Raw genomic sequence first — 25,514 nt, forward strand, 5'->3', positions numbered from 1 at the left:
AATCTAATCTAGCTGGAGCTAACAAATTTCTGCAGTGAAGGATCAAAAGTTCAGTATGGGGTTGCCACCAGATTGCAGGGTTGAAAAAGTGCCCCTGTGCTGGGGGCAGGGGAGAGCATGCATCACTTTAGAATTTTGCAGCTCATTTTTAAGCTGTTAGGGGCAATTTAGTCAGAATAAGTCAAGGAACTGTGGGGCTGCTTTTCCTGTGACTGATTTTTAGTTGAGCTGTGAGACATCCTGACAGAGTTTGTCACTAATGATGCTAAATCTTGGAGCTGCAAAAGGTATCAGCTGCATTTTGATTATTACAGTAGGGAAACTTACAACCCAGCCAAGCCCCGAAAAAGTATTCATAACATGGTGTTTTATCAAGAAAACACTGTCTTTTCTCAAAAAAAAAAAAAAAAAGACAATCTTACTTAGGAAATAATTTTTAAAATGTTTAAAATATAAAGCTGTCTTTTAACAAAATAGTTTTCAGTCATATGAAAATCATAGAATATGGTGACACATTTGTAGAGTAGCAGCGATTTACAAGGTACAGCCAATAAAAAGGAGGTGTGAGTCTTGCCTAGGGTCTTGGTAATCTGAGGTGGCATCCCTGCGGGCAGAGTCCCCTTCGCTAAGAACACCGCCGCCACCAAAACCTAAGATGTGGAGGCAGCTCCCCAGGCCCTCGGGAGCCAGCACGTGGCCACCGAGTGAAAGCCTGTCATGCTCTGTCCATCCGATACCCTTGGTCGCTGTGACAGGGATCTGCTCATGCTGTGACCCAACTTCTCAGATCCCACTAGCTCTGCTGCCCACCGTGTACATGGTCCAGAGGTCTGTGGCTGCAGTGAGGAAAGAGCAAAACCACGGAGGAGAGAAATGAGGCAGGTGCAGTGAGGCCCTCTGGCCAGTATCAATCACCTGCCTAACAGGCCAGGAGGAAAGAGTCCATCAGACCGGTCAGCAACAACGGGGGCTGACGGGTAGGGATGCTACCAGCACCACACTCAGCCATTTCACAGGCCTTGTTCATCTACTGCCCAGCAACCCTGGGACGTGGGCTGTGTTTTTAATCTCATTTAATAGATCGGAAAACTGAGGCACAGGCTGGTGAAGTACCTTGAGACACACTTGAACCTTGGCTACAGCCACCATGCTAGACGCCCCACCCCCACCCCCCTGCCACCGCCCATCAGGCATGGGAATGGTCTGCTTTCCACCCACCAGTTACTGCCCTAGGTTCCTGGCATCCTTGCAGGAAGAGAGTGCGTGTGAGACAGGGATTCCGGGCTCTGCCACCCACCAGCAGGCGAGGCCCAGATGTTCTCATCTGCAAACAGAGACGTGGGTCAGATTCCTAGGCTTTCTCCCTAGAGTAAAAAGTCCTCTTCTCTTAGGATGTCCCTCACTTCCTGCAAGTTACCTGAGGTGGACATCCTGCAGGTTAGAAAGCATAGGGGGAACCTGCAGAGCTTTCTCAGGGTGGAGGAGGTTTCCTTTGAACTCTGGAGAACAAGAGGTGGGGGCCCGAGAGGAGGGCAGCCAGGCAGCAGTGCACCTGCGCTTGCCATTTTGACAGTCGTTTGCTAAGCGGCCCCCCAGCAGCCCTGGTTGGGGGGCCCCTGCTTTCTCTGACCCCAACAGTACAGGGTCCTTACGTCAGATGACCTTGGCCAACCCGAGAGGTTGACAGCATCATTTTCTCTCAGTTAACAGTCATGTGAGAGAAGATCCAAGGTTAACAACATTTAAGACCCTTCCTTTTCCTAAATCTTGATCTCAGGATTTAAGACTTAAACGACTGATTGCTTTTCATGCATTTCTTTACCTAGTTTGTGCCAAGCTGGATATTTCAGACCCATGACAAGTGTAGCTTGAGGAGAGCGACCCCAAGGTCGTATCCAAAGGAAACCAGTCTCCATGTACATCAGGCCACGGCCTTCACTCTGTCCCAGGTGTGCCTCACCTACAAACCGGGGCCGCCAAGCATGGTCCCCAAGGAGGCCCTTTACCTTTTTGGTGAGCGAATCATCTGAGTCTGATGGCATCCGAGTTGAAACGTGGAAAATCACTTCCACGGTCGAGGTAGCGTAGTAGGGGGCAGTCTGGCCTGTGCTGCCGTTGCGTTGAAGTCCGCCCATGAACCCGCAGTGGGTTGAGAGGTCCACCTGACACAGGCACGAGGGAAAGAAGTAGAGGTCAAACGGGAGCCGTTCTTATTCACTTAGCAGGAATGCAGAGTTTTTAAAAAATCTAAGTATGTTCATTTTTATAGTTTTCTGATCATAAGCAAACGTAATACAAAGTTAGATGACATTGGGCTTCCCTGGTGGCGCAGTGGTTGGGGGTCCGCCTGCCGATGCAGGGGACGTGGGTTCGTGCCCCAGTCTGGGAGGATGCCACGTGCCGCGGAGCGGCTGGGTCCGTGGGCCATGGCCGCTGGGCCTGCGTGTCCGGAGCCTGTGCTCCGCAACGGGAGAGGCCACAACAGTGAGAGGCCCGCGTACCGCAAAAAAAAAAAAACAAACCAAAACAAAACAAAACAAAAAAAAGTTTGGTGCATATTTCTCCAACTTTATCCCCTCCTATACATAAATATGCATATATGTATAGACACACACGGAGCTCCCCTATTGCTGGATTTGTGGGATTTTCTGTTTTCTCAAACCAGAAGGAGCATTCAAAGCAGTGTTTCAGGTCAAGGGGTACAAAAGTTTCCAAACTTAACAGCCATTCCTAAACTGCCTTTCAAAAGGGTTGTTCCAATTTATACCACTGCCAAAAGTCTCTGAGTTATAATTCTTTTTCAAGCTATGTGTGAATGTTCACTTAGTCAGTGCTTAGATTCCATTTTGGTATTTTCTTTTTTTGTTGTTGTACTTTTCATAAACTACTATTCTTTCAGTAAAGCACCTGTGGTAACACAATTGGAAAAAGAAAAAGAAATGGAAGAATTTCTTCTGTGCTAAAGACAATCAATACATACACTGAATTAATGTTCTAATCTTTTCTTAAAACTCTAGTTAAGAAATGTACAGTTGGGCTTCCCTGGTGGCGCAGTGGTTGAGAGTCCGCCTGCTGATGCAGGGGACACGGGTTCGTGCCCCGGTCCAGAAAGATCCCACATGCCGCAGAGCAGCTGGGCCTGTGAGCCATGGCCGTTGAGCCTGTGCGTCCGGAGCCTGTGCTCCTCAACGGGAGAGGCCACAACAGTGAGAGGCCCGCGTACCGCAAAAAAAACCTCCAAAAACAAAAAACAAACAAAAAAGAAATGTACGGTTTAAAAGTGTTGGTTAGGACTTCCCTGGTGGCGCAGTGGTTAAGAATCCACCTGTCAATGCAGGGGACACGGGTTCGAGTCCTGGTCTGGGAAGATCCCACATGCTGCGGCGCAACTAAGCCCGTGTGCCACAACTACTGAAGCCCGTGCGACTAGAGTCCGTGCTCCGCAATAAGAGAAGCCACTGCAATGAGAAGCCCGCACACTACGACGAAGAGTAGCCCCCGCTCGCCGCAACTAGAGAAAGCCCGCGCGCAGCAACGAAGACCCAAGGCAGCCAAAAATAAAAATAAATAATTAACTAATTTAAAAAAAATGTTGGTTAAATAATAAGTATATTCTATGACAAGAAGTCATCTTATTGGTAAGAAGAACAGTTTATTGAAAGTTCAGTAACTCTTTTAGACTAAAACCGACTTGACATTTCAGAGAGTATATGGTCTTGACCTTGAAGTACCCTTACCCTGTCCCCACCTCCACATCGGTCCCTTCGCTAACACGCAGCTCTCAGAGGTAAGTCTCGCTTAGGCATCCAGAGAGTTTCCCACAACACAGATAACCAAGAAACCAAAACAAAAGTAATAAAAAGTAAGTAAATTATTTCAGATATGCTGATTTCCATTTTAACTACTCTGAATTCTTTTAGATTCTGGGAATATGTTCTGGAGACAGATATATGTGTGTGTATGTGTGCATGTGTATAAATGTATAGATGTCTTTTGGTCAGAGTATGACTTAGTAAAGAGAAAACAAAATTTTAAAATATCAACCATCCTGGGATCTACCTTAGGGAAACAGGTTGAGAGCTAAACCATCATGGCTACCGTCAAGTCAACTTTTAACTTCATCCAACTCTTCATTTTTCACCATTGATTTCTTTTCCAGCCTCCATGTAGGGACCAAAGCCATTGCTTCCCTGCCCACTGTCCTCTCTTACTACACACTGTCTATGGCTGGGAGAGCCGACCTGACTATTCAGTTCTGATGAAAAGCAAATGAAATCATATTAAGAAGAAAGTTAAGGGGAAACAAAAGTTTGTGTATAAAGTACAAAAATAACTGATAGAAGATGTCAAATTCGATATATTCTTCAACTCCAGAACTCTACCCATGCTATACTTGAATGTAAAAACATACGTAAAAATTTAGACCATCAATGACTAGTTTACATACATCCTTAAAAAGTGCTGATCGATAAACGCCTCCTGAATGAAATGAATTACCTCCCATCCCAGTCCAGCAACAAAGTCTTCGTACGCTCGGCTTCCTCTTTCATTGGAAAGGATCGAGCACTTGTCTTCTTGGCCGTCAGCAACGTAAAACACGGCGATTTTGTGCGTTTCACGGCTGTAAATTTTTAGATTTAAAGGAGTTAGAATACTTACGTACAAAGTTTTGTTTTACTGCTGCCACCTATGCTTCTACTACACAGCTTACACTTGCTGAGAACTTACAAGGGGTCAGGCACTGTTCCAAGAAGGCTCAACACACGTCTCATCTATCCTTGCAGACGCCCTAATGAGACAGGTCTTATCATCACCTCCTCATGGACACGGTGGAAAGGAGGCACAAAAAGTGACAGAAAAGCACTTGTAGCAAGCAGGACACCGGGAGCTGAGACAGGGCAGCCTGGGCTCCTGACACCACTCTCTCACAGGTATGATGTACAAACAGCATGTAAGAGCACATGGCTTGACAAATTCTCTCCAACTTCGGTAAAAATATACCTCTGAAAGCATTTCAGATAGATATCAGTTGTGAACAGATCCTTGTGACCACACATACTTCACTTCCCACACTTTGAGGTAAGGAAACCGGGGAGCTCCCTGATTGGAACTGTAAAATTGGCCGAGACTTTGTGAGAAATGGAAACTACTTCCTCAAAGCAGAACACACTTAGGTACTTTCTTTGCGAGGGGCGGCACCCTCTGGACAGCTGTCCAGAGAAACTTCTTTGGACATACAAACTGTTCGTCCACTTCCTCCATGATGGATTTGGGGCACTTTGCTGTTAAATCAGGTAAATGTGACACCACTTTGAAGAAAGCAGCCCTGTTTCTTAACCTTTTGTGCATCTAGCGTGGTCCTTGGTGCACAGAAGTTGCTCAGTTAAAACTTTGTTGAATTGACCAGAGATACGATGATATATTTGAACATATCAATAACCATTTCTATAAACTATACCCTGGAGTAAAGTGTCAAAGTCACTAGACCTACACCAAGTGATCTGGAGACAGTTCAGAGGCAAAGACACCGCTCTTATTGGACCAGAGCTTTAATCAAGAACCATTCCGCAGCTCCATCACCCAAGACCTTGACTCCAGTCTCTATGTTCTAAAATTTTAGATTATCATTTCCAGAGCAGTTCCACGCTTCTCCTGATTTCTACCATACACTTTGAAAAAATCTCATAGGAAAAACTACCAAGCACTTCAACAACATGGAAATGTTTCTGTTGCCTTATCGTTCAATACCTCAACATTATAATCCGATGGGACATCAATAGTGGTGGAATCTGGGCTCTGTATTTTAACATATTCTCCAATATCTCCTTCTGCAGGAATGTTATTTTTCTACTTAATTAGCAGAATGAATTGAAACTCAACTGGAAAGTCATAAAAATAAATCAAGGAGGAGAGTACGCTCCTTTTATTTGTCTAGATAGCTTATTCATGTCCCTCCATAATTTACATGAAATTACCATACTTAGAGAAGAAATTAGAAAATATAGAAAGGAAAAAGAAGAATTAAAAAAAAACCACTAATGGGGGGCTTCCCTGGTGGCGCAGTGGTTAAGAATCCGCCTGCCAATGCAGGGGACATGGGTTCGAGCCCTGGCCTGGGAAGATCCCACATGCCGCGGAGCAACTAAGCCCGTGTGCCACAACTACTGAGCCCACGGCGCCTAGAGCCCGTGCTCCACAACAAGAGAAGCCACTGCAATGAGAAGCTAGAGCACCACAAAGAAGAGTTGCCCCTGCTCACTGCAACCAAAGAGAGCCCGCGTGCAGCAACGAAGACCCAACACAGCCAAATATAAAAATAAATAAATTAAAAAAAAAAAAAAAACACTAATGGGCTTCCCTGGTGGCACAGTGGTTGAGAGTCCGTCTGTCGATGCAGGGGACACGGGTTCGTGTCCCGGTCTGGGAAGATCCCACATGCCGCGGAGCGGCTGGGCCGGTGAGCCATGGCTGCTTAGCCTGCGTGTCCGGAGCCTGTGCTCCGCAACGGGAGAGGCCATAGCAGTGAGAGGCCCGCGTACCACAAAAAACAAAACAAAACAACCCCCCCCCCGCAAAAACCCACTAATGTTCTTTGCTTCTATGTTGAAATCACAATTGTTACTACTTCAGGATGCATTTTGCATACAAAATGAGAAGTCTATCTTGTGTTCTGCCACTAATTTTTTCACTTATCTGTGAACACTTCTTTTAATTGTATAAAATATACATAACCGAAAAGTCACCATTTAAACCGTGTTGGAGTGTGAACATTTCTATACCGTGTGCTTGTATAACAAAGTTACTAATAATGGTTGTGTAACATTCCGTTATATTAATATTCCATATCATCAGTCCTTGCTATTGGACATTTAGGTTGCTTCCATTTGAAAGACGTTTTCACATTAGCTTTGGTATGTCCTTAAAATAAATTCATGGACATGGAGCCTCGGGCATTGCCCACTTTTAAGGCTTTTGAAGTGTACTGTCCTGCTGCCAGTGGGGAAGGTGGGTGTCCTGAAGGCCCTGACGGACACGCTGGTGGGGTGCTGCTCTCAGGGGAACAGACATAGGGGGTGATGGATGCTAGTGGGCGGTGCTCTAGCAGAGACCTCGTGCTCTCAGCCTGTCGGAAAGCTTGTCCTCAGGCACATGGAGCCCAAAACTGTGACATCATTTCCTTCCAGACTGCAGGTAGGGCTGGCCAGAAGTCTGGACTCTGACTAGCTTATTCTCAGAGCTGTAATCATGTGGGGGCTTGGATGGTAAGAGAGGTCATAACCTATGAACTAAAAGACAGTCTCTTTCAACAAATGGAGAGAAAAGGATAGTCACTCAATTCCTTTCTGCAGTTCTGTCTATATATTTAAAAGTCCTCAGCATTTAATTTTTCTCTATTCTATACACTTGACATACATAAAACAATCTCAGGTTTATCTGAAATGATTTTGTTTGTTCTCCTTAAAGTCCAAGCTTTATACGTTGTAGCTGCTTACAGGTCCTCATCAACTCAAGGTGGAGCAGAGAGAGCTCGGCCCGGTGACTGTGTGACTGATGGAGGTGTGAGCAAAGGTGACCTTTAGCTGTAAACACTCATCAAATTTCACAGCCTCCAAAATGTTAGCGCCGCAGAGAGCCTGGGAGGATGCAGAAGCTGTGTCTGGCCTTATTAGAGCCAGGCTTTTGCAATGACAATTAGCAACATCAACAGCACTTCATATCCACAAGCTGCTGGGCCAGTGCTCAAAGGAGCAGGTAATTCAGGGCCACACATACAGAAAAGCAACCATTTCCTCTTCCTCATTAGAACGCAGCAGTTTTCTTTCTTATTAAAAATAGACCAGAATCGCTCAGTTTCCTTGTGCTGTCACATTAAAAAGCCAAACAAAGAAACACGACTGTAACTTTCACTTTACCATGTGGTGGCAAGAGGTGTTAAGATTGAAAAGGGGAGCCTTCTTTAATCTGTATGTACGTTCATCACATTATTTACAGCTTTGCTAACTTCACAGTATACAAATCGTAGCTGTGAGGTGGTCTCTCCTTTTCCTAAGAACATGCTAAGCAGAAACTCTGCCTTGACAGCAGGGAAATAAATTGACGCCAGAAATAAATAGAAACATCTTGACTGGAAGTTGAGGGCCGAGGTTATGTTCTTACCTGCTAACTTACTGGTACGTGGGATCTCAGAGCTAAAGAGCCCTCAACTTATTTCTGGGTTTTTTTTTTTTCTAAAAAGAACCTTGAAAACACCCTTTACCATAAAGTAAGTGGATACCTTTTTAGATGTTGAGAAGACACTCAATCCAGGAGTTGGGGTTTTAGGTGAAGGTTAATCGGGGGGGAGAGGACTTGCCAGTCAGCTCTCCAAAGCCGTATTATACTGCAACAGCCCCGCCAGGGAGCTACTTCGATTGTACCTCATGCAACTAAAGTGCATTAACACTCAACAAATTGGCCACAATCACAAGATACCAATGTCTTCACTTAATACGAAGGAGCATGAAATAATTCAGCGTACGTTTGAAAAGCTGAGTTTGGAACCCAAGTGACCGCTTGTTTCCTACTGGAGGACAAGAGGGAAGGGGCAGTGAATCCCCGAGCCCTTCAGCAAAAATCCACCCCCCCAAATTTCCACAGAGAACTCAGTCTCTTCCTCTGGAGAAAAAGCAGCACAACAACTATTAGGAAACTGAATGTGGGGAAGGACAGTGTGAGGAATAACGGCTTCAGGTCTTCTCTAATGAGATGTCTAATGATGCTCCTAAAGGGAATACAAGAGGAGCAGAAAGCTATTTTTTTTTTTAAATCAGTTTTTAAAAACTCAAGATTAAGGCAGCAGTGTATTCATTTCTTCCAAGCACCCATTATGTACCCGGTACAACACCAGCTCTGGACTAAGATGTTTTCGGAAGCACACATTTCCCCAGATCAAACACTGGTTGGAGCTCATCTTTGGAACTGCTTCTAAGATTGTACAGAAAAGAGGTAGATCTGAGATCTGACCTGCTTTGGAGAACGAGGTTTAGGGCTAGAGAGCGCCTGATTACAGCACCGGGGTCTTAACCTTGCCTACCCCGCAGAGCAGAGACCACTGCACGCCAGCCCATGGAGTCAGACTCACAGGCTCCCAACCACGAGGTCCGTGAACATGGGCGGCTCTGTGACCTGGGCCGGCGGGACAAGAGGGGCTGCAGAGATGAAATGAGAACAAGTGTCCACTGGCTGAAAGGCTCTCAATCAAGGCAGAGGTTAGGGGATCTCTTCCTTGTGTAGCAAACATGTAAGTTTACCGCACAGAGTAAAACTACCAAAGGTATGGCCTGTGCAAATGCCACCAGCTGCCAGGTCTCTGCAGGGGTATCACTTCTGCAGCCATATCCGACATCCCCCCCACACAAAGACAGACAGGAATAAGGTGGTTTGATATACTTTCACATACCACTGTCGGGAGTCCAGATTTTTTAGCTCTCTCAATAATTTTGAATTTTTCTTCAACAGATGGAAATTCTTCCTATAAAGGAAAAGGAATGGAAGAAAAGTCGTGTGATCACAGATCAATTCTGCCCTTTCCAATCAGTCAATGAACAAACCTACCTATTCATCCATCCATCTGTCTACCCATCCACAACTACGTCATTCACCAAAGATTTGTGGCCGAAGCCTATAGAATGAACTTCATTCTTAAGATATTCGAAGGCATCATGACTCCACTGCATCCGGTTTACTGTCCAGGGACAACGGGTGGCTGTGGTCCATGAGTGTGTGACTTGTGTGTGTGCCTGTATCTCTGTTTCCACTGTCAGCTCTGCCATGAGACTCTTCTCCATCTCTGCAGCTCAAACCCACCCCTTCCGCAGAGTCTGCTCCACTGCCCCCTACTTCTGGATGGCCTGGCGGTTCTTCTAGAGGTCCTGAGTCACACTGTCTTTCATCAGAGTTGTGTCGGGTACTGTGGTACAGAAAAACCCGAACAAACTTTTTGGCCAACTCAATATTAAGTCTTCTTCCCTCACCAGAGCTAAGGAGAGACTGTGGCTTATTCACCTCTGTAGTCCACTGGCATCTTTAATGATGGCAGAAGCAACAATGGACAGAGCAGTAATTTAAACACACACACAGAGTAAATGCTCGATACCCTTTAAAATACACAACCGATGCTGGGAATTCCATCTGTGCATCAGTACAGCCCACTTAATTTCATTTCTAGCTTTAATTTAGCAGAAAATAAGCTATAAATCCTGAAATAGAGAAAAATCTCCACTTCTGTTCTGCTTCCCAAACCCAAAACTGATAAGAACTGTCACACAAAAATAAGAAGACAGTTGAAGGTCTAGAGTGGATCGTTACCTTCTGTCCCAAGAATTCATTCCCAAGTCATCAAGCAGCAACCTGCAGAAGTAAAAGGCTCCCCGGGGCTCCACCGGTGATGGCGGCTCCTGGCTGGCAACCCTCATGGCCACGTCCAAGTCGCACCTCTGGACATACTCATCTTCCTGCGCGCTCTGGCGCAGGAGGATCTCCGTGATTTCCTTCTCTTGGGCACAGTTCATTCCACACGGGGGTGGGGAAGGCTCGTTGAGATGGAGCTGTGACGGTAAAAGGCATTCGGGACTCGTGTGGCCAATGTTTTCAAGTAATTTGTTGAGGACGTCCTCCCCCTCCTCAGTCTGAGAAAGATCCCTCTGAGGTCCAGGTGTTTGGTGATGCCAGCCCGAGATCAGGAACGAGGGACTTCTGCCCTTTGGGGCTAAGCAGCCTTCCAGAGGTCCATAGAGCACCTTCCCGTCCCAGGAGTACTTCCCCGAGATGTCCCTCACGATCACTCTCACGTCCGAGGGGGCGCCCTCTGGCGACCCGCCGGGAGGACCCGCCGCGGGTGTCTGCAGGTAGGAGATGAGGGTGCTATCGTTGAACACAAACAATTGCAGGTTCGGGCTCCTGAACACGTCGGGGGAGAGCTCTGCAGCGTCGGCATGTGTGTTGTCGTGGTGCTCACTGACCAAGCTGTGCAGCACGGCGGGGCCCCCGTGCAGGGGGAAGTGTCCCAGGTGGTTCACCAGGTGTGCCATCACCATGCGCGCAGTCAGCGGGATCAGCTCCACGCTCCTTCGCCTCCTCTCTGCCGACAGCAGGACGACAGCAGGACGGGGACACCGAGAGACAGTGGAGAATGAAAGTGAAAAAGGACCACCGCCGGATTGCAATCGGTCCCTAGCACGGTGGATTTTTTTTTTTAGTCTGGGGATTTTTTCCACCCGTTTTCTCTTTTTGACATTCATTCTACTTGAATTTAAAAGCACAAGTTAGATAGATGGCTGAAAGAACCAACTTACGTGAAGATCTCATTCGGAAAGGGATATTTAAAAACGTGTAGATACAGACATAAACCAGAGACAGATCCCGATCCTGAAGGGGTGACAGTTCTAGGAGCTCCAGGAGGTGGACATCTGCCATTGGACAGGACGGCAGCACAGAGGGCTGGGGCCTGGGGAGGTGGCCTCGCTCCCCTCACTGGGTGACGGGAGACATTCATAAGGGATGAACTGAGCCTGGGACTGTTGAAATATATTTGAAGCAATTTGCTTTAGGATTATTGTGGCTATTTATGTTTTGCTGTGAGGTCATTTTAAATATTTAACAGAATCTGATATATTAATAATTCATGGAATTACTTAGAAGGCTTTCACTGAATTTGTAGTTGATGATTAAATGCCCAGGAGCAACTAATTTATAAAATTTTTAAGACTTCAGATGTATAGAAGGACTTTGACAATATCATGTGAAAGGGGGCTGTGTGAAATGTTTGCGATATGAGGGAGAAGCAGATGAAATCCACAAGTAGGGACTGAAACGATTACTTAAGCCTGAGAACAGTTAGGGAAATCTTAATCCACCAAATTTACAAGGGAACTGTGCATTAATCTAAGAACAGGTCAAAATAAAACCTTTTAATAAAAAAAATCACTAGACATTTAAACAAACTAAGATTTCTAATTTGGGCTTAAAGGTTTAGGAAATACTTGATTTCTAAATTCACAGCATGAAAAATCAAATATTAATTAAAACATCAATAACTATAAATATGCTTTCTCATGCTAACCGTCCTCCCTCTCAGACAGCAGAAATCTAACTGACTTATTTATACATCATCAATATTATGATGTAAAAATCCTAGAAACGATCAAATCCTAGAATCTAGGAAATTGTGTGTGATGAGTGAGAACCAGACTGTCCTCACTTTTCTTGGATTTCTTCTTAATTTTTTCTTTTTGAGGAACAGGAAATCACCTGTATTCAACAATGAAAAATAAAACTTCATTTAAAAATCGTAACTTTTTAGAAGCAGAGGTCATCTACATCTGTCTCTGAAATGAAATGCTTCTTCCCGACCCTCTGAAGTGCGCATGATTTCCATACAGCTGAGAAATTTAAACACCTCAACTCATTCCCTTGAAATCACAGTTATGAATGCCTTTGCTTTTGTGTCCATATTAACTTTTTCAAAAGTTACAGATGCTTTTTATTCATGCTTATCATCCCATATGAATACACGCTCCATCAGAAATGTTAATGCTCCAACAACAAAGGTGCAGCCAGCTGGGGGCTCAGAAGTCCATAATGTAAGACACCGCATGGTGATGACACAGTAGCACAGGCTACGAAACTAACAAGAAAGGTCCAACTGGATAAAGGCCATGGCAGAAAACAACAACTGGAAAAGCGACTTTCCTCTACTTTTACTTACATAGGTTGTACTTTCAACTTGCAGTAAATACAAATTTGTATTTTAATGAATGTGCTTGAATTCTACAATGGGAAATTAACCTGGAGTCACGTTAATCAAGTCATAAACCATGACACACCCAATAAAACCCCCAAATATCTCTGGTACTGAAAAGTAAGGAAGGGAGTATTTGTGAAATAAGAACTGCTCTTCCCTGGCAGACTTCAGCTGCATCAACTGCCCGGGGCTGCCCTGAAAAATAAAGAGGAAGTCTAGACTCCATCTATGAGAAAACAAGCTTGTGACGTCCAAAAAGTATGCAAAAATATATTCCAAATATTTATTTTTCTAAATTTAGAGATGAAATATAAAAACAGTAACGTCAGGTTGTCCTTTAAATTTCATTTTTTTTAAAGCTCCTCCCTTCCCTTCTTCTTAAGCACTTAGGTATTAATGATGAGAAAAGTGAGCAGGTGTCATGACATTGATGGTTCCTCCCCTTGGGTCTCTCCCGCTTGTAACTCTATTTGAAAGTAGTAATTACATCAAATGTGGGAAATGGTCTATGAAAGGATCATCTGAAAATAATAGATAAAAATATAACATTGCTTATCAGAAACATTATCTGAGTAGAAACAGTGTGGGTATAAATGATGAATTAATGACACTGAATGAAAACACCCCTCAAATATGGGCACGTTTTGTTTAACCTGAAATACCTATATCTTTATGTTTCCTCTTCATTCTTAACAAGGATGTACTTATTTGGCTAGAGACGCTGTGGGTGCTAGTACGTTTTTAAGCTTTGTTTTTTAACTTAGTAAATATGTTAGAGAATTTCAAAACTCCTTTGCCATAGAAGTTTAAACCTCATTCTGAGTAACACAGAGCTGTGTTAGGACAAGTTTGCATAAGGTCCTGAGGTTTTCTGGAGAATGAATGGTCAAGTCAAAGAGTGTTGGACATTGAAAGAAAGTGGCACAAACATTTAAAGTGCAATTTTAGGTTTACCCTTTTTCATTACCCTATTAATCTTCTGCCATTTTTCTGTGAAGAGTCATAATCAGCAGGGAACCTGTTTTTGGACTACAAGGTAGGAAACAGCAAAAAGAAATAGATCAAAGGTCATTTTACTGAAAAAAAAAATGTTTTGAATTTACAACTGTGGGAAAAAAGTGTCAAGAAAAGATTGCAACTGGAAAGAACAGGGGACTCCAGAAGGAGACCCACAAATGACGAAGCAAATGGGCGACACAACGTGACGAGGTGTCTCGTGCTGCCAGCCAGCAACACAGCCCCGATCAGTCTTCTGTCTCCACTACGCAAAACCCCGAGGGAAGAATTCACTGTTCCAGGTCCCTGTGGATAAACCTTAAATCCACATTCCACCTCTGTTACTTCTGACCTGTACACCCTTGGGAAAATCCCTTTGCCTTGGTCTGCCCGTCTATAAAAGGAGCTAAAATGAGGCCTCGCTCCCGACTGGCGCCCCACTCCCAGCCAGAAGCACACCCTGGACTCTGCAATCTTGCAAACACAGCCCTGGACCTGAACCCTCACTGGCTAATGCCGCTGTGTCCTTCCTCCCTTCCCAGGAGGCCCCACAGGGGACTGTCTTGGGGCTCCAAACAGTCACGCCCCAGGTCACCTGCTCATGCTGTCTGGCTGCAGACCAACCACGCTGTGCAAAGTATTCAGCAAAACCTACCACCAAACACTTGGTTGGGAAATAAAACAGCTGCTCTTCTGGTCTCACCCTCCCCGAGCTTCTGGAAGCCTGTGACCCTTTTTCAGCTCCTTGTCTGCTTTCTTCCCTTGACCTCCTAGAAATGACTCCTTTTGGTTCTTTGCCCACTTCCCTGACTTTGTTTTCCTGGTGACACGCCCTCGCTCCTTTTTCTTTAAGGAAGTTTTACCCGCAAGGTTCTGTTCTTAGGCCTAGGTTTTTAACTTGCAAAGTCCATAACATTTTCATGGATGATCTAACACTCTATACCCACATTTTTTTTTTAACTTTTTTTTTTTTTTGCGGTACGCGGGCCTCTCACTGTTGTGGCCTCTCCCGCTGTGGAGCACAGGCTCTGGACACGCAGGCTCAGCGGCCATGGCTCGCAGGCGCAGCCGCTCCGCGGCACATGGGATCCTCCCGGACCGGGGCACGAGCCCGTGTCCCCTGCATCGGCAGGCGGACTCTCAACCACTGCGCCACCAGGGAAGCCCCTTAACTTTAAATTTTTGAGACAACTGAAGATTCACACGCACTTGTAAGAAATAATACAGAGAGAGCCCAGATATCCTTCACCCGAATGGTAACATCTTGAGTAACAACAGTATAATATCACAATTGTCACCGAAAGAATTCATCAGTCTTCAGAGTGCGCTAGTTTCAGTGCGTGTGTGTATGTGAGTCTAGGCATATAGATGGCATCTATCACACATACAGATGACACATCCACATGCTGACTCATATTCCAAGGCCTAGAGATGGACTCTTGTCATTTGCGGAGAAGGTGGTTAGGGGGGTAAGCACAGCCCCGAGGTCCTGACACACCCACATGTCTACGATGGGCCCTCCGCCGGGAGCAGAGTGGCCTCACACCATCCCTTTGTGATGCCCGCCTGGTCCCGATGCTCTACCAGCTCCTCGCAAAGTCAGCCCGTCCTTCCAAGCCTGGCTTAGGTCCTTCTCCGTGGGAAGCCCCTATGGTGCTGCCGGGCCACACACGAGTCCTTCTGCCTGAATCCTGTCACCACCCCCACCCCCCGCCACCATGAGATGAAAAGCTCCTTGGGGACAGAAAATGGACTGTGTTTGTGGGTTTGTGGGTCCCGTGGGTCCTCGATAATACAAAATTTAACTAAGATGGGAAAAGAAAGGCGAGGAGAACAGAAAAAGAAAGGAAACGAGGAAGGAAGGACTTGCTATCACAGAGCACTCTACAAACCTGGATTTCAACCACCAGATTCTTGAAAAGTAACACAGCGAGTATTAACAAATGGCTACCGTCTTTCCTTTTCCTGTCAACTGGGATGACTATTCTGAAGAACCTTACCCTCTTCGACAGTAAGCAGGTTGCCCAGTTCTGCTGATGAATGAAATTGGACCGGCTCAGAATTCTTCACGTTTGCCAGTGGGAGGAAGGGGTCGTAATCCGCGGATGACAGGTCAGCCAGGGTCAGGGTGTAGCGGCTCTGCTGGGTGTACGTGCTTGAGCCGCAAACACAGCAGTGCAGAACCTGTGAAGCACGGAAGGGATTGTGTGCCAGGGATGCCCCCAACCTCCTGCCCCCTGACGACCTGTCAAACTACAACAGCACTTAGGAGATAACTGGGACCATTATACTTTTTCTTCCTTTGATAAACAGATTTTGTCCAACTAAGGCTGTGGATATTCCTACAACAGGAACAGTTCTTTTCATAACGAAGCAGATACAGACCACGTCCCATGAACACTGGGGGATTCTGACCAAACTGCAGTTGTTTGACGCTAGCCGTCGGGTAAAGTGCGCGCATCGTGAACTGGGTAACCACTGCTTCTCTAGGATAACTGTTCTGCTCTCACTCCTTAAGTCATTCATTTCTTTTAAAATGCTGAACCCCCATAAATCCTTGTCAAAAGGGCACAGATAAGTATGTGAATGCCTAAAACCTGTTTTGGTGATTCTCTGATGCTGCAGTCCACGTTCTGTGCCCCGAGGCCTGGGGGAGACTCACCCTGTAGATGTAATCCAGCAAGGGGGTCCGGGCCGCGGGCTGCTCGTCCAGGGCCGCTGTGGACACGGGGTGGAGGAGGGTGCCCGCCGGCAGCGCCATGCACCAGTCCAGGAGGCAGAGCAGCAGGGACACGAGGAACTGGAAGACGAAGCAGACCCAGAGCCTCAGGCTGCAGCCTCGCAGACTCCACCCCAAGTGACAGCAAACCTTCAGTGAAGCAGAACCTTCCCGGCATCGCAGCCGTTGTTCAGGGACACAGAAATGAATGAGGTTTTCACAGAGAGGCTGTTAGGGCCAGTCCTAACAGGGGATATTATAGATATCCTTGTTTGTTGTTTTTTGTTTTATTGTGGTACTCGGGCCTCTCACTGTTGTGGCCTCTCCCGTTGCGGAGCACAGGCTCCGGACGCGCAGGCTCAGCGGCCACCATGGGCCCAGCTGCTCCGCGGCAGCCCGTAACAGGGGATATTATAAAGGATAGCCCTGCATGTGATAGTATTTGCCATCTGTTTTATTACATTCTTAAAAAGCAAACTCTAGAGGGCTTCCCTGGTGGCGCAGTGGTTGAGGGTCCGCCTGCCGATGCAGGGGACACGGGTTCGTGCCCCGGTCCGGGAAGATCCCGCATGCCACGGAGCGGCTGGGCCTGTGAGCCATGGCCACTGAGCCTGCGCGTCCGGAGCCTGTGCTCCGCAACGGGAGGGGCCACAACAGTGAGAGGCCCGCGTACTGCAAAAAAAAAAAAAAAACCCTCTAGAGATGGGGATTGACATATACACACTAATATGTATAAAATGGATAACTAGTAAGAACCTGCTGTATAAAAAAATAAATAAAATTCTAAAAAAAAAAAAAGTTCCATTCTGTAAAAAAAACAAAGTCTAGGGAGGACCTGGCCGATGCGCCACTTACCTTCTTGTCTGCTTCCACTGAGGAGTGCTCTGCACTTGGTAAAAGAAAAGCAATCGTGGCCACGAGGATCTGCAGAGAAGACAAATTCCCAATCAAACAGACCCCAGTAACAGTTCTGGAAGCCGCGTGAAAGGAGGCCCAGGACGGCCTTGCCACTAAAGCCAGCCTGGTGCCAACTCCCAGAGGAAGGTGACATCAAGCGAAGAGTCACCTCAGAGATTTGTGTGACCTGAAAACCAGAAGGCGATGGCCATGCCTGTTTCCACTCCGCGGCAGTGAAATCGGGGGCCCAGAGGAAGGAGTATTTCTCTCTGCAGTCACACAATCTCCATTTTCCATCTCCACACTTCTCACAAGGAAAGCAACAAATACTTGCAAAAGTAATTCTGAAGATGCTCCCATTTACTTTTCTTATAAATTACCCCAGGTCGCCCCACACCTGCGGCTGCAGGGTAACAGCACCACTTTCATTCTCAAAGGTATTCCAGTTTAGGTGATAAATTATATGGTCGCCCTAAAACCCAACTATACATTTTGCAGCAGCTTATATGCCTATCGTCCAAAGTTCTATTTCACTCTAGGTCCCTTGAGGTTGAAAATCGCTTGTGATTTCTGCTGTATCTCTGAGAGAACAAAGTGACCTCACGGGTGAAATTTGTCTAGGGCTGAGAGAAAATAAATCATATCCCTTCCTCTGCACTGGGTGTGTACAGAACAGGGCATGTTTAAAGAAGGGCAGCGACAAAACCTGGCAGGAACGGCCGAGCCTTACCAACCACACCTACAGGGTGAGGGTACCTGCCCCTGTGCAAGCCGGCACCTTCACGTGCCACTGACGTCTGGGGTGTTTTCGTGGAGGAGGTTCTTCCTGTTCCTCTTGCCCCCGTCCTCCACCAGTGACCCCACGGAGGGTATTACAGTCGTAATCTCATTACAGCCGGGCGATCACGCTATGGCAGAAAGCTCGGTCTGGGCCTGCGGTCTGGGAGAGGCCCCCACACCCCACCCCCGCCCACACACACAGGGCATCACAACCAGCTGCCGACTCCTTGTTGGCACCATCCAAATTACTCTGGATGAATGAAGCCCAATCGACAAAAGGTCCCTTTGTTGTGGCCGTGTTTGCCTTTCAAACTCCCCAAGTGTAAGGCTGCCCTGGAACACTGGTGGCTTCTTACGTGGTGCCTGAAATCGCAGCTGAGAAGAACCAGCGCAATTTACTCTGAAAATGGGTGACTCACACGGCAGTTTAATGGTTGGTTCTCCAACCATTATTTGAGTATCTAGAATTAATTAAATATCCAATGTAATAAAAGGGGCACGCTGATGTTTGAGCACTATGGGAAAAAGACTTACTTCTGCAATTTTCCGAGGCAGAGAGGTTTCAAACATCTGAAGCTTTTCCCAGTAGGAAACCAGCAACTGAAGCACATCACAAGCTACCTGGGCCACGATTTTGTTAGGAAACTAGAAAAGAAAACAAAACCCCAAACGAAATAACCTCACTTCACGTGTGCAGTATTCCTAAAGAAGAACCCAACAACGATTTCTTTCCAGCTCCATTTGGGGATCCATGTCCCTGTTGTGCATTAAATATATGAAAAATGTATCTTATCACCAGACAGTTTGTATGCGGTCACTGTCCTGTAACTGCCTTCTGCTAGACTAGCTGTACTAATTTACATAACATTCTATAGAAATAAGTAGTTGTCATTTAATCATTTGGAAATTAAAAGCATAAATTCAAATGCCTTATTCAGATCACACAAATGATAGTTTTGCCGACTGGAGGAAACTGAAGTGTAGTACATTATTGAGCACCCCCTGCGTACTGAACCTTTCACGAGAATTGTGCTCATTTTCGCCTTGATAACTCTTCATTAGCAGCTCCATAAGGCAGTCGCTATCTTCATTTTACACTTGGAGAAACAAGGATTGATCAAAAGCCTTTCTATCCGATGAAATTAAACTTAACCTGCACATATGACATTCTAAGAAATGTGAAAAATGTGAAGCTAGGAGAACATAATTCAAAGTTACGGGATATTGAGTTATTATTGAGTCTGTTTTCTGTGTCTGGCGTATGTTCAGGGTCCTTTAGGTGCCCGTGTTTCTTGGGAGATGGCACAGCAATGGGGCAGTTCTCGCAGGGACTGTGGGCTGGGGGGCTGTGCGGGAGGGATGAGGACTCCCAGTGCTCCCTCCCTGGCCAGACCCTGGGCCACACTGCCATCCACACCCCACCATCTAGGGCAGAACGCTTTGTCACCAAATCTGTGTCCCTGTCTAGGGAGACCTCTGGACTTGCGTCTCAGCTATTTCCAACCCAGGAGCTCCAGGTTGCAGGAAGCAGATGCCAACTGACCAGAGGGCCACAAAAACAACAGAGAGAAGTCAACATTTAGCACCTCAGTGACAAATCACAGTATGAGAAGGGAAAGGTGGTCAGTTTTACTTCTACAGAACAGTTGCTGACTGCTCCCCTCCTGACAGGCACAAGGAAACCTGGGGTGAGAGCATCTGCTCCAAGGGGCTCTGCACAGCCTCCTCCGGCCACCCAGCTCTCCCGCCCCCTGACCCTCATGGCCTCTGTCCACTCCTCAAACACTCTGACTTATTTCTGCCCCAGGGCCTTTGCACCTGCTCCTTGCTCTGCCTGGGACACTCATTCCCCAGGTCTGCACTCGGCAGGTGCTGCCACATTTTTCAGATCACGGCTCAAGATGTCATCTCCCCCATGAGGCCACCAAGACTGTCCAAAGGCGTGGAGCCCACCCCCTCCAGCTCTTCCGTTCCATCCTCCTCCCCTGCTGTAATTTCTAGACGGCATTAAGGGCTATCAGAGATGATCCTCTGTGTTTGTTTGCTTGTTGTTTTGTGTGTTTATCTTCTTGCATCTTATTCTCTGTCGTATTCCTAATGCTGAGCACAGCCCCAAGGAGGTCTGAGGGGACGTCGGAATGTGGAGGGAGAGGAAGAGTAAGAGTGGGCACTTGGGGCATTTCTGCTGCATCCCGCTGGTCGGGTCACATGGTAGAAACATAAGGTTGGCATGGCTCTTGCATTATGGCCGGAGACAGACAAGGTGACAATGGTGAAATGAGGGACATGGCAGACAAGAGGGCAGAGAGGGATGAGGCGTGAGAGGTGGGGGCAGATGACAGAGAGAAGCCACTGGGGCCGAGGGGGGGGGGCGGGGGAAGGGAGGGGGAGAGCTGCGCTGAGCCGGGAAGAACGTGGGGTCGGGCAGGGGCCAGTTTCCTTCCAGGCAGTGGGCCCAGGGCCCAGGGTGCAGGCACCAAAGCAAGAAGAGGCAAGAAGAGTCGCTATGGAGGTCTGCGAGGGCGGGGGTGTTCCTGACATGTGAGGGCTGCGGGATGTGGGGATGAAACGTATCACCCACTTGCTCACCAGCACATGCCCACGGGGTACCAACAATGTACCCGGCACTGAATGAGCAGCACAGAGGACACAGGTACAGGGTGACACAGTCCCTGCTCTGAAGGAACTGGCAGCTTGGTGCAGCAGGCAGGGGCCCGCTCACGGACCTCCCTCCCTGGCAGCAGCACGGAGGGCAGATCTGCAGGTCCAGGCTCGGGCCATGGGGGTCGGGGTGGGGTGGGCTGGGGAGGAGGCCGAGGGAGCCAGCTGTGGGAGGGGTGGCCCCGGGCAGCAGGCGGGAGTGATCGAAGGCCGTTCAGGACCCGGTGACCAGGACCGTGGTGGTGAGGAAGGGAGAGTCGACTATGGCTCCTAAGATGGGCAAGAGAAGGAGGACAGCGGGGCTGAGGGCAGGAACGCAGGGCCCGAGCGCCGATGCTGCCACTCGCCCATGAGGACGCCGGAGTCTGTGAGTCTGGCTCTGGCTTAGCAGAGTCCCACCCCGCTGCCCACACGAGCTCCCACCCGCAACAAACGAGTAGCCGAGTGGACTTCTCCAGAGGCTGCACAGCCCTTTGTTCCCATCGCTGTCACGGCCAGAGGCTGGTTTTTATCGACACCCCCTGGCGGGCGCTTCCTTAGCTTTGCTGCCCACGCCCTTCCCGTGCCTGAGGGGACACCTATGTCAACCTCGCCAAGTGCTCCTGGAAGGCACGGTTCCAGCAGAGCAGAGCCCGGAGACGAGCCATGCAAAGCCCACAGGCAGAACTCGTGCTCCCTGCTGCCAACCGGGCAGGTAGGGCCCAGCCTCCTCCTCCCCCCCACCCCCACCCCTTTTCCTTCTCCTCCCCTTCTCCCCTTCCCCTCCCCCTCTTCCCCCTCCCCTCCCCCTCTTCCCCCTCCCCTCCCCCTCTTCCCTCTCCTCTCCCCTGAGCTCTCCTCCCCCTGGTAGAGCCCCAAGCCCCTTAAGGCCCTCATCCCTCCTCCTCCTCCCTCCTTCTTCCCCTCCTCCCCCCTCCCTCCTTCTCCCCCTCCCCCTCCCCCTCTTCCCCTCCCCTCCCCCTCTTCCCCCTCCCCACCCCCTCTTCCCCCTCCTCTCCCCTGCACTCTCCTCCCCCTGGTAGAGCCCCAAGCCCCCTAAGGCACTCTTCCCTCCTCTTCCTCCCCCCTTCTCCCCCTCCTCCTCTTCCCCCTCCCCTCCCCCTCTTCCCCTCCCCTCCCCCTCCTCCCCTCCCCTCCCCCTTCTCCCCTCCCCTCCTCTCCTCCCCCTCCCCTTCCCCTCCTCCCCTCCCCTCCTCTCCTTCCCCTCCCCTCCCCTGCGCTCTCCTCCACCTGGTAGAGCCCCAAGCCCCCTAAGGCCCTCTTCCCAGAGTGGCCCCTCACCGTCCCCGGTGTTCCTTGAGGCTGCTCTTTCCTCTCTGGCCCTCGGTTCTCTTATACTGATGTGCTCCCCCTTCCAACCAGCACGGTGACACAGGCACTGAAAGGTGAGGGAGCTGCCCCAGGGCCCAGGACTTCTGTCCAGGAGTTCTCCTCTGTTATTTACAATGTTTAAAGGGAGGCCAATCTGACTGATCCTGGCCCTCGGATTTCTCAGCAATTCAAGCTGCAGCAGGTTCCCTGGGCTTCCCCTTAGTCGCCTTCTCTTTTATTTCTAAAATGGGGGAAGCAGCAGTGTCCACAGGGGTGGCGGGATTCCATGGCTCAGTCCGTGCACTGCGCTGGGACGGCCCTCACAGGGCAAGGGCTCGACACGGCAGGTACATTCTCTTCTGCTGCCTTAATGTTTCTCTTCATAATTATAGAAAAATTAAAGAACTTTTTGAAAATTTACAGAAATACTAAGAAAAATCTGGCCTAGCATGAGGTGAGCACGCAGCACATGGCAGCCCTTCTTACTAACAAAGCCAAGGAAGAGAGACATCCTCAAAGTGCCCAAGGCCCCACTGACGTGAAGCACTCAGGCTGTTGCCCAGGAGCTGTCTGGTCTCTCCTGGTCCTGCCGAGGAGTCCAGGGCATGAAACCCCACTTTCTTGTCACTCCAACCCACAGGTGACAGGCATCCTGCTTGCCCCAGGAGCTGCCCAGCCACCAGAGGAACCCACTGGGCCGGTCCACGAAGCTCAGGCTATGGACAGCCAGGCTGCAGCCGCCAGTGGGTAAGCAGCCATGGGTGGCTTTGCCAGGACCCCTCACAGAACGTTCAACGTGGTTCTGAGAGAAAAGATTTCTGAATCAAAACTTCTCTGTAATGTAGGGGGAAATAGAAATGGGGCTAATTCAAACTAAAACAGGTTGAATACCTGGGAAACAGCTTAATGTCAAATACACATGACGAACTGGCAATACCTTCAAAGTGACTCCTATCACGTTGACGGCCTCTCTCAGCTGAGGATGGTTCGTGCCCTGTGCAAGCTCTTCACAGATCCAGACCCCAAGGGAGCAAATGGCAATGCACCTTTTGAAAAAGAAGGAGACAAGGAGGAAAACTCTCGCGAAGAGATGAATTTTCTTGGTATTTTCAAATGACAAAATATTTTAAGCCTTGTTTACAAAGTACAAAAGTTACAGACATATTAACAAAATGTCTTCTTGAGAAAAAAGATAAGGTACCCTCAACAGACCAGTTTTCAGGACAAATAGAAATATTCATAATGGTTAGTAATTAAATATTTAATGAAATAAATGGTATATTTTCTGTTAATTGTCACAGCACATCTATCACTTATTTTTGCTGAAACTAATTTTTTTATTACAATTTCTTGCTTCAGGATATTTTTGAGGAAGAATCAAAAACATGAATCTTAGAAGACTGTTGGAAATTGAGTTCGTAATTGTTTTCCTTACAATAAAATACACAACACTTACCAAAAACAGAGGACAAATCCTGTATTTTATCGTAAAGAATACCTGAGTACAACTTTCAAAATAAGTTTCACTGTTACTTCTTTTAAACAATGTGTTAAGACAAAATACTCTTTAGGTTGCATACTCCTTTAAAAATTACCTTTCTCAATTATAAATCAAGATTGGATGGTAATTCTCTTTGGAATTGATACACTCAATATCTTTTGCAATGATCAAAAAGTCACATTCTTCTGAACGTTTCCTGAATGCATGTATATGAAATTTAAATGCTTGCCCCCCAACCTGCTCACTTTCTGAACAAAAAGGGGCTTCAAACCACTACTTGGAACCAGATGCTTGCTGGAATATGTAATATGCTGTTCTCTGTAGCAGGAGGTCACATCCAGGGCCAGTCAAACCGGACACACTGCCCATCCCTCCACACTGAACGTCCCTTAAAGGCCATCAGTATAATTCAGCAATTAAAATCAAGCTATTTTGAGGTTTTAAAACCACCATACTTCACTGGATTCTCACCTCTTTCGATCAGAATGGACTAAGTGCTTCCGAACCAGTTACTTAAAACCCCTTTGGCGACCATGTCACCTTCTACCAAAACTCCCTCGGTAACAGCTGTGCTTTTGCTTCGGTTACAAGGTGTGTGCCGGGCCTTTCTTGTTTCTCCGGCGCCGGCATTAGACTCCACACCTTCCTGACCGTCTAGAATTGTCTACATGTCTCTCTTCTCTTGCCCAATTCCTAGAAACTGCCCTTTGCATCTTAGTCTATAGTCATTCCCAAGAACTCTATATTCTTTCCCAAAGCCTCTTTATCTTCCCTCAGCCGAACTCAGACTGATTGTTTGACCCATGAAAACTATACCACTTGGAATTATGCCCCAAATCATACTGTTACCGTTTTAAGAGCTGCTCTTCCTTTGAGTGCATGTGTGTATATATATGTGTGTATAGTCTTTTTTTTTTTTTTATGACCCATTAACCTATTTGTTAAGTGTAATTTGTTAAGAGCTCTCGTTTCTAGGAACACCTGCATTTCTCTGTAACTATTAGCCTTGCACTATGGAGAATACTGTGACCTGTAAAATGGTTTTATAACCTAAGCTACTCTCACCTGCCTTGAGTTTTAAGCCACACTCGCTTATAACAGCTCTTCCTGCTATTTTCTCTCTTTGGAATTCATCATTTAACATCCTCATTTAGCATCTTCCTATTCTTACACTCCCAGTGACTCCTCATGTTCTCTGTATCCCCAGGACGTCCTTTGTGATTGTGAATGAGTTTTATCTATCAAGACTCTTTTTTAAGCTAATGGCAGTATTACCTTGCTCTCAGTCTGTATTCCAACACACTCTCTTAATGCTGTTTGCTACTATGCCACCTCATACCACTCCAATTTATATAACAAAAACTTCTTGTTTTTTCTTCATTTTTCTGAATTACTATCACTCACAATTATGACTATATTCTCTCTCAGTTCTCCTCCATTTATTTGAATCTTGATCATATTTCAGTCTGCTTGCTTACCTACACTCATATGACCTGAATTTCATTGCCTAGCTCCTTTTACACATAACTAAGACTGACTGACCATATTATACATATTTCTATTCCACTTTTAACTCCACAGGAATTTGGCTTTCTACACTAAAGGAAAAGAGGGAAGGAAGATACTGCCAAGACTTGCTGAAGGGCTGAATGTAGCAGGTGCAGGCAAAGGAGAAATCAAGGATTTTCCCAAGTTTCTGAATTGACAGTCTGGGCAGATGATGGTGACAAGTACTGAGATGATGTCTGAGGACAGTTAGGCTCTGGGGCAGACAGCAGACTCAAGGCTTCAGTTATGGTTGTGTTAAGTTTACATGTGTTAAGACACCCAGGTTGAGATATCAAGTAGGCAGTTTAATATAAAAGCCT

At 47.2% G+C, this 25,514-nt stretch overlaps 1 protein-coding gene across 3 annotated transcripts in view; it reads right to left on the reverse strand.

Moving 5' to 3' along the window:
• The window catches only part of RALGAPA2 (Ral GTPase activating protein catalytic subunit alpha 2), a 282,250-nt gene that overhangs the window by 97,262 nt on the left and 159,474 nt on the right, over window positions 1-25,514 (reverse strand). For all 3 annotated transcript variants that reach the window (XM_082857547.1, XM_082857546.1, XM_082857550.1), the window contains 9 exons: window positions 23,083-23,191; window positions 18,708-18,818; window positions 17,352-17,420; window positions 16,440-16,577; window positions 15,778-15,961; window positions 10,348-11,119; window positions 9,440-9,511; window positions 4,498-4,621; window positions 2,007-2,162 (listed from right to left, as the gene is read on the reverse strand). In XM_082857547.1, the coding sequence (XP_082713673.1) occupies window positions 2,007-2,162; window positions 4,498-4,621; window positions 9,440-9,511; window positions 10,348-11,119; window positions 15,778-15,961; window positions 16,440-16,577; window positions 17,352-17,420; window positions 18,708-18,818; window positions 23,083-23,191 (1,735 nt within the window). The remainder of the gene's footprint in view (window positions 1-2,006; window positions 2,163-4,497; window positions 4,622-9,439; window positions 9,512-10,347; window positions 11,120-15,777; window positions 15,962-16,439; window positions 16,578-17,351; window positions 17,421-18,707; window positions 18,819-23,082; window positions 23,192-25,514) is intronic.

This window comes from Leucopleurus acutus (assembly GCF_964270905.1).
Source record: "Leucopleurus acutus genome assembly, chromosome: 16".
In the NCBI taxonomy this organism is placed as follows: domain Eukaryota; kingdom Metazoa; phylum Chordata; class Mammalia; order Artiodactyla; family Delphinidae; genus Leucopleurus; species Leucopleurus acutus.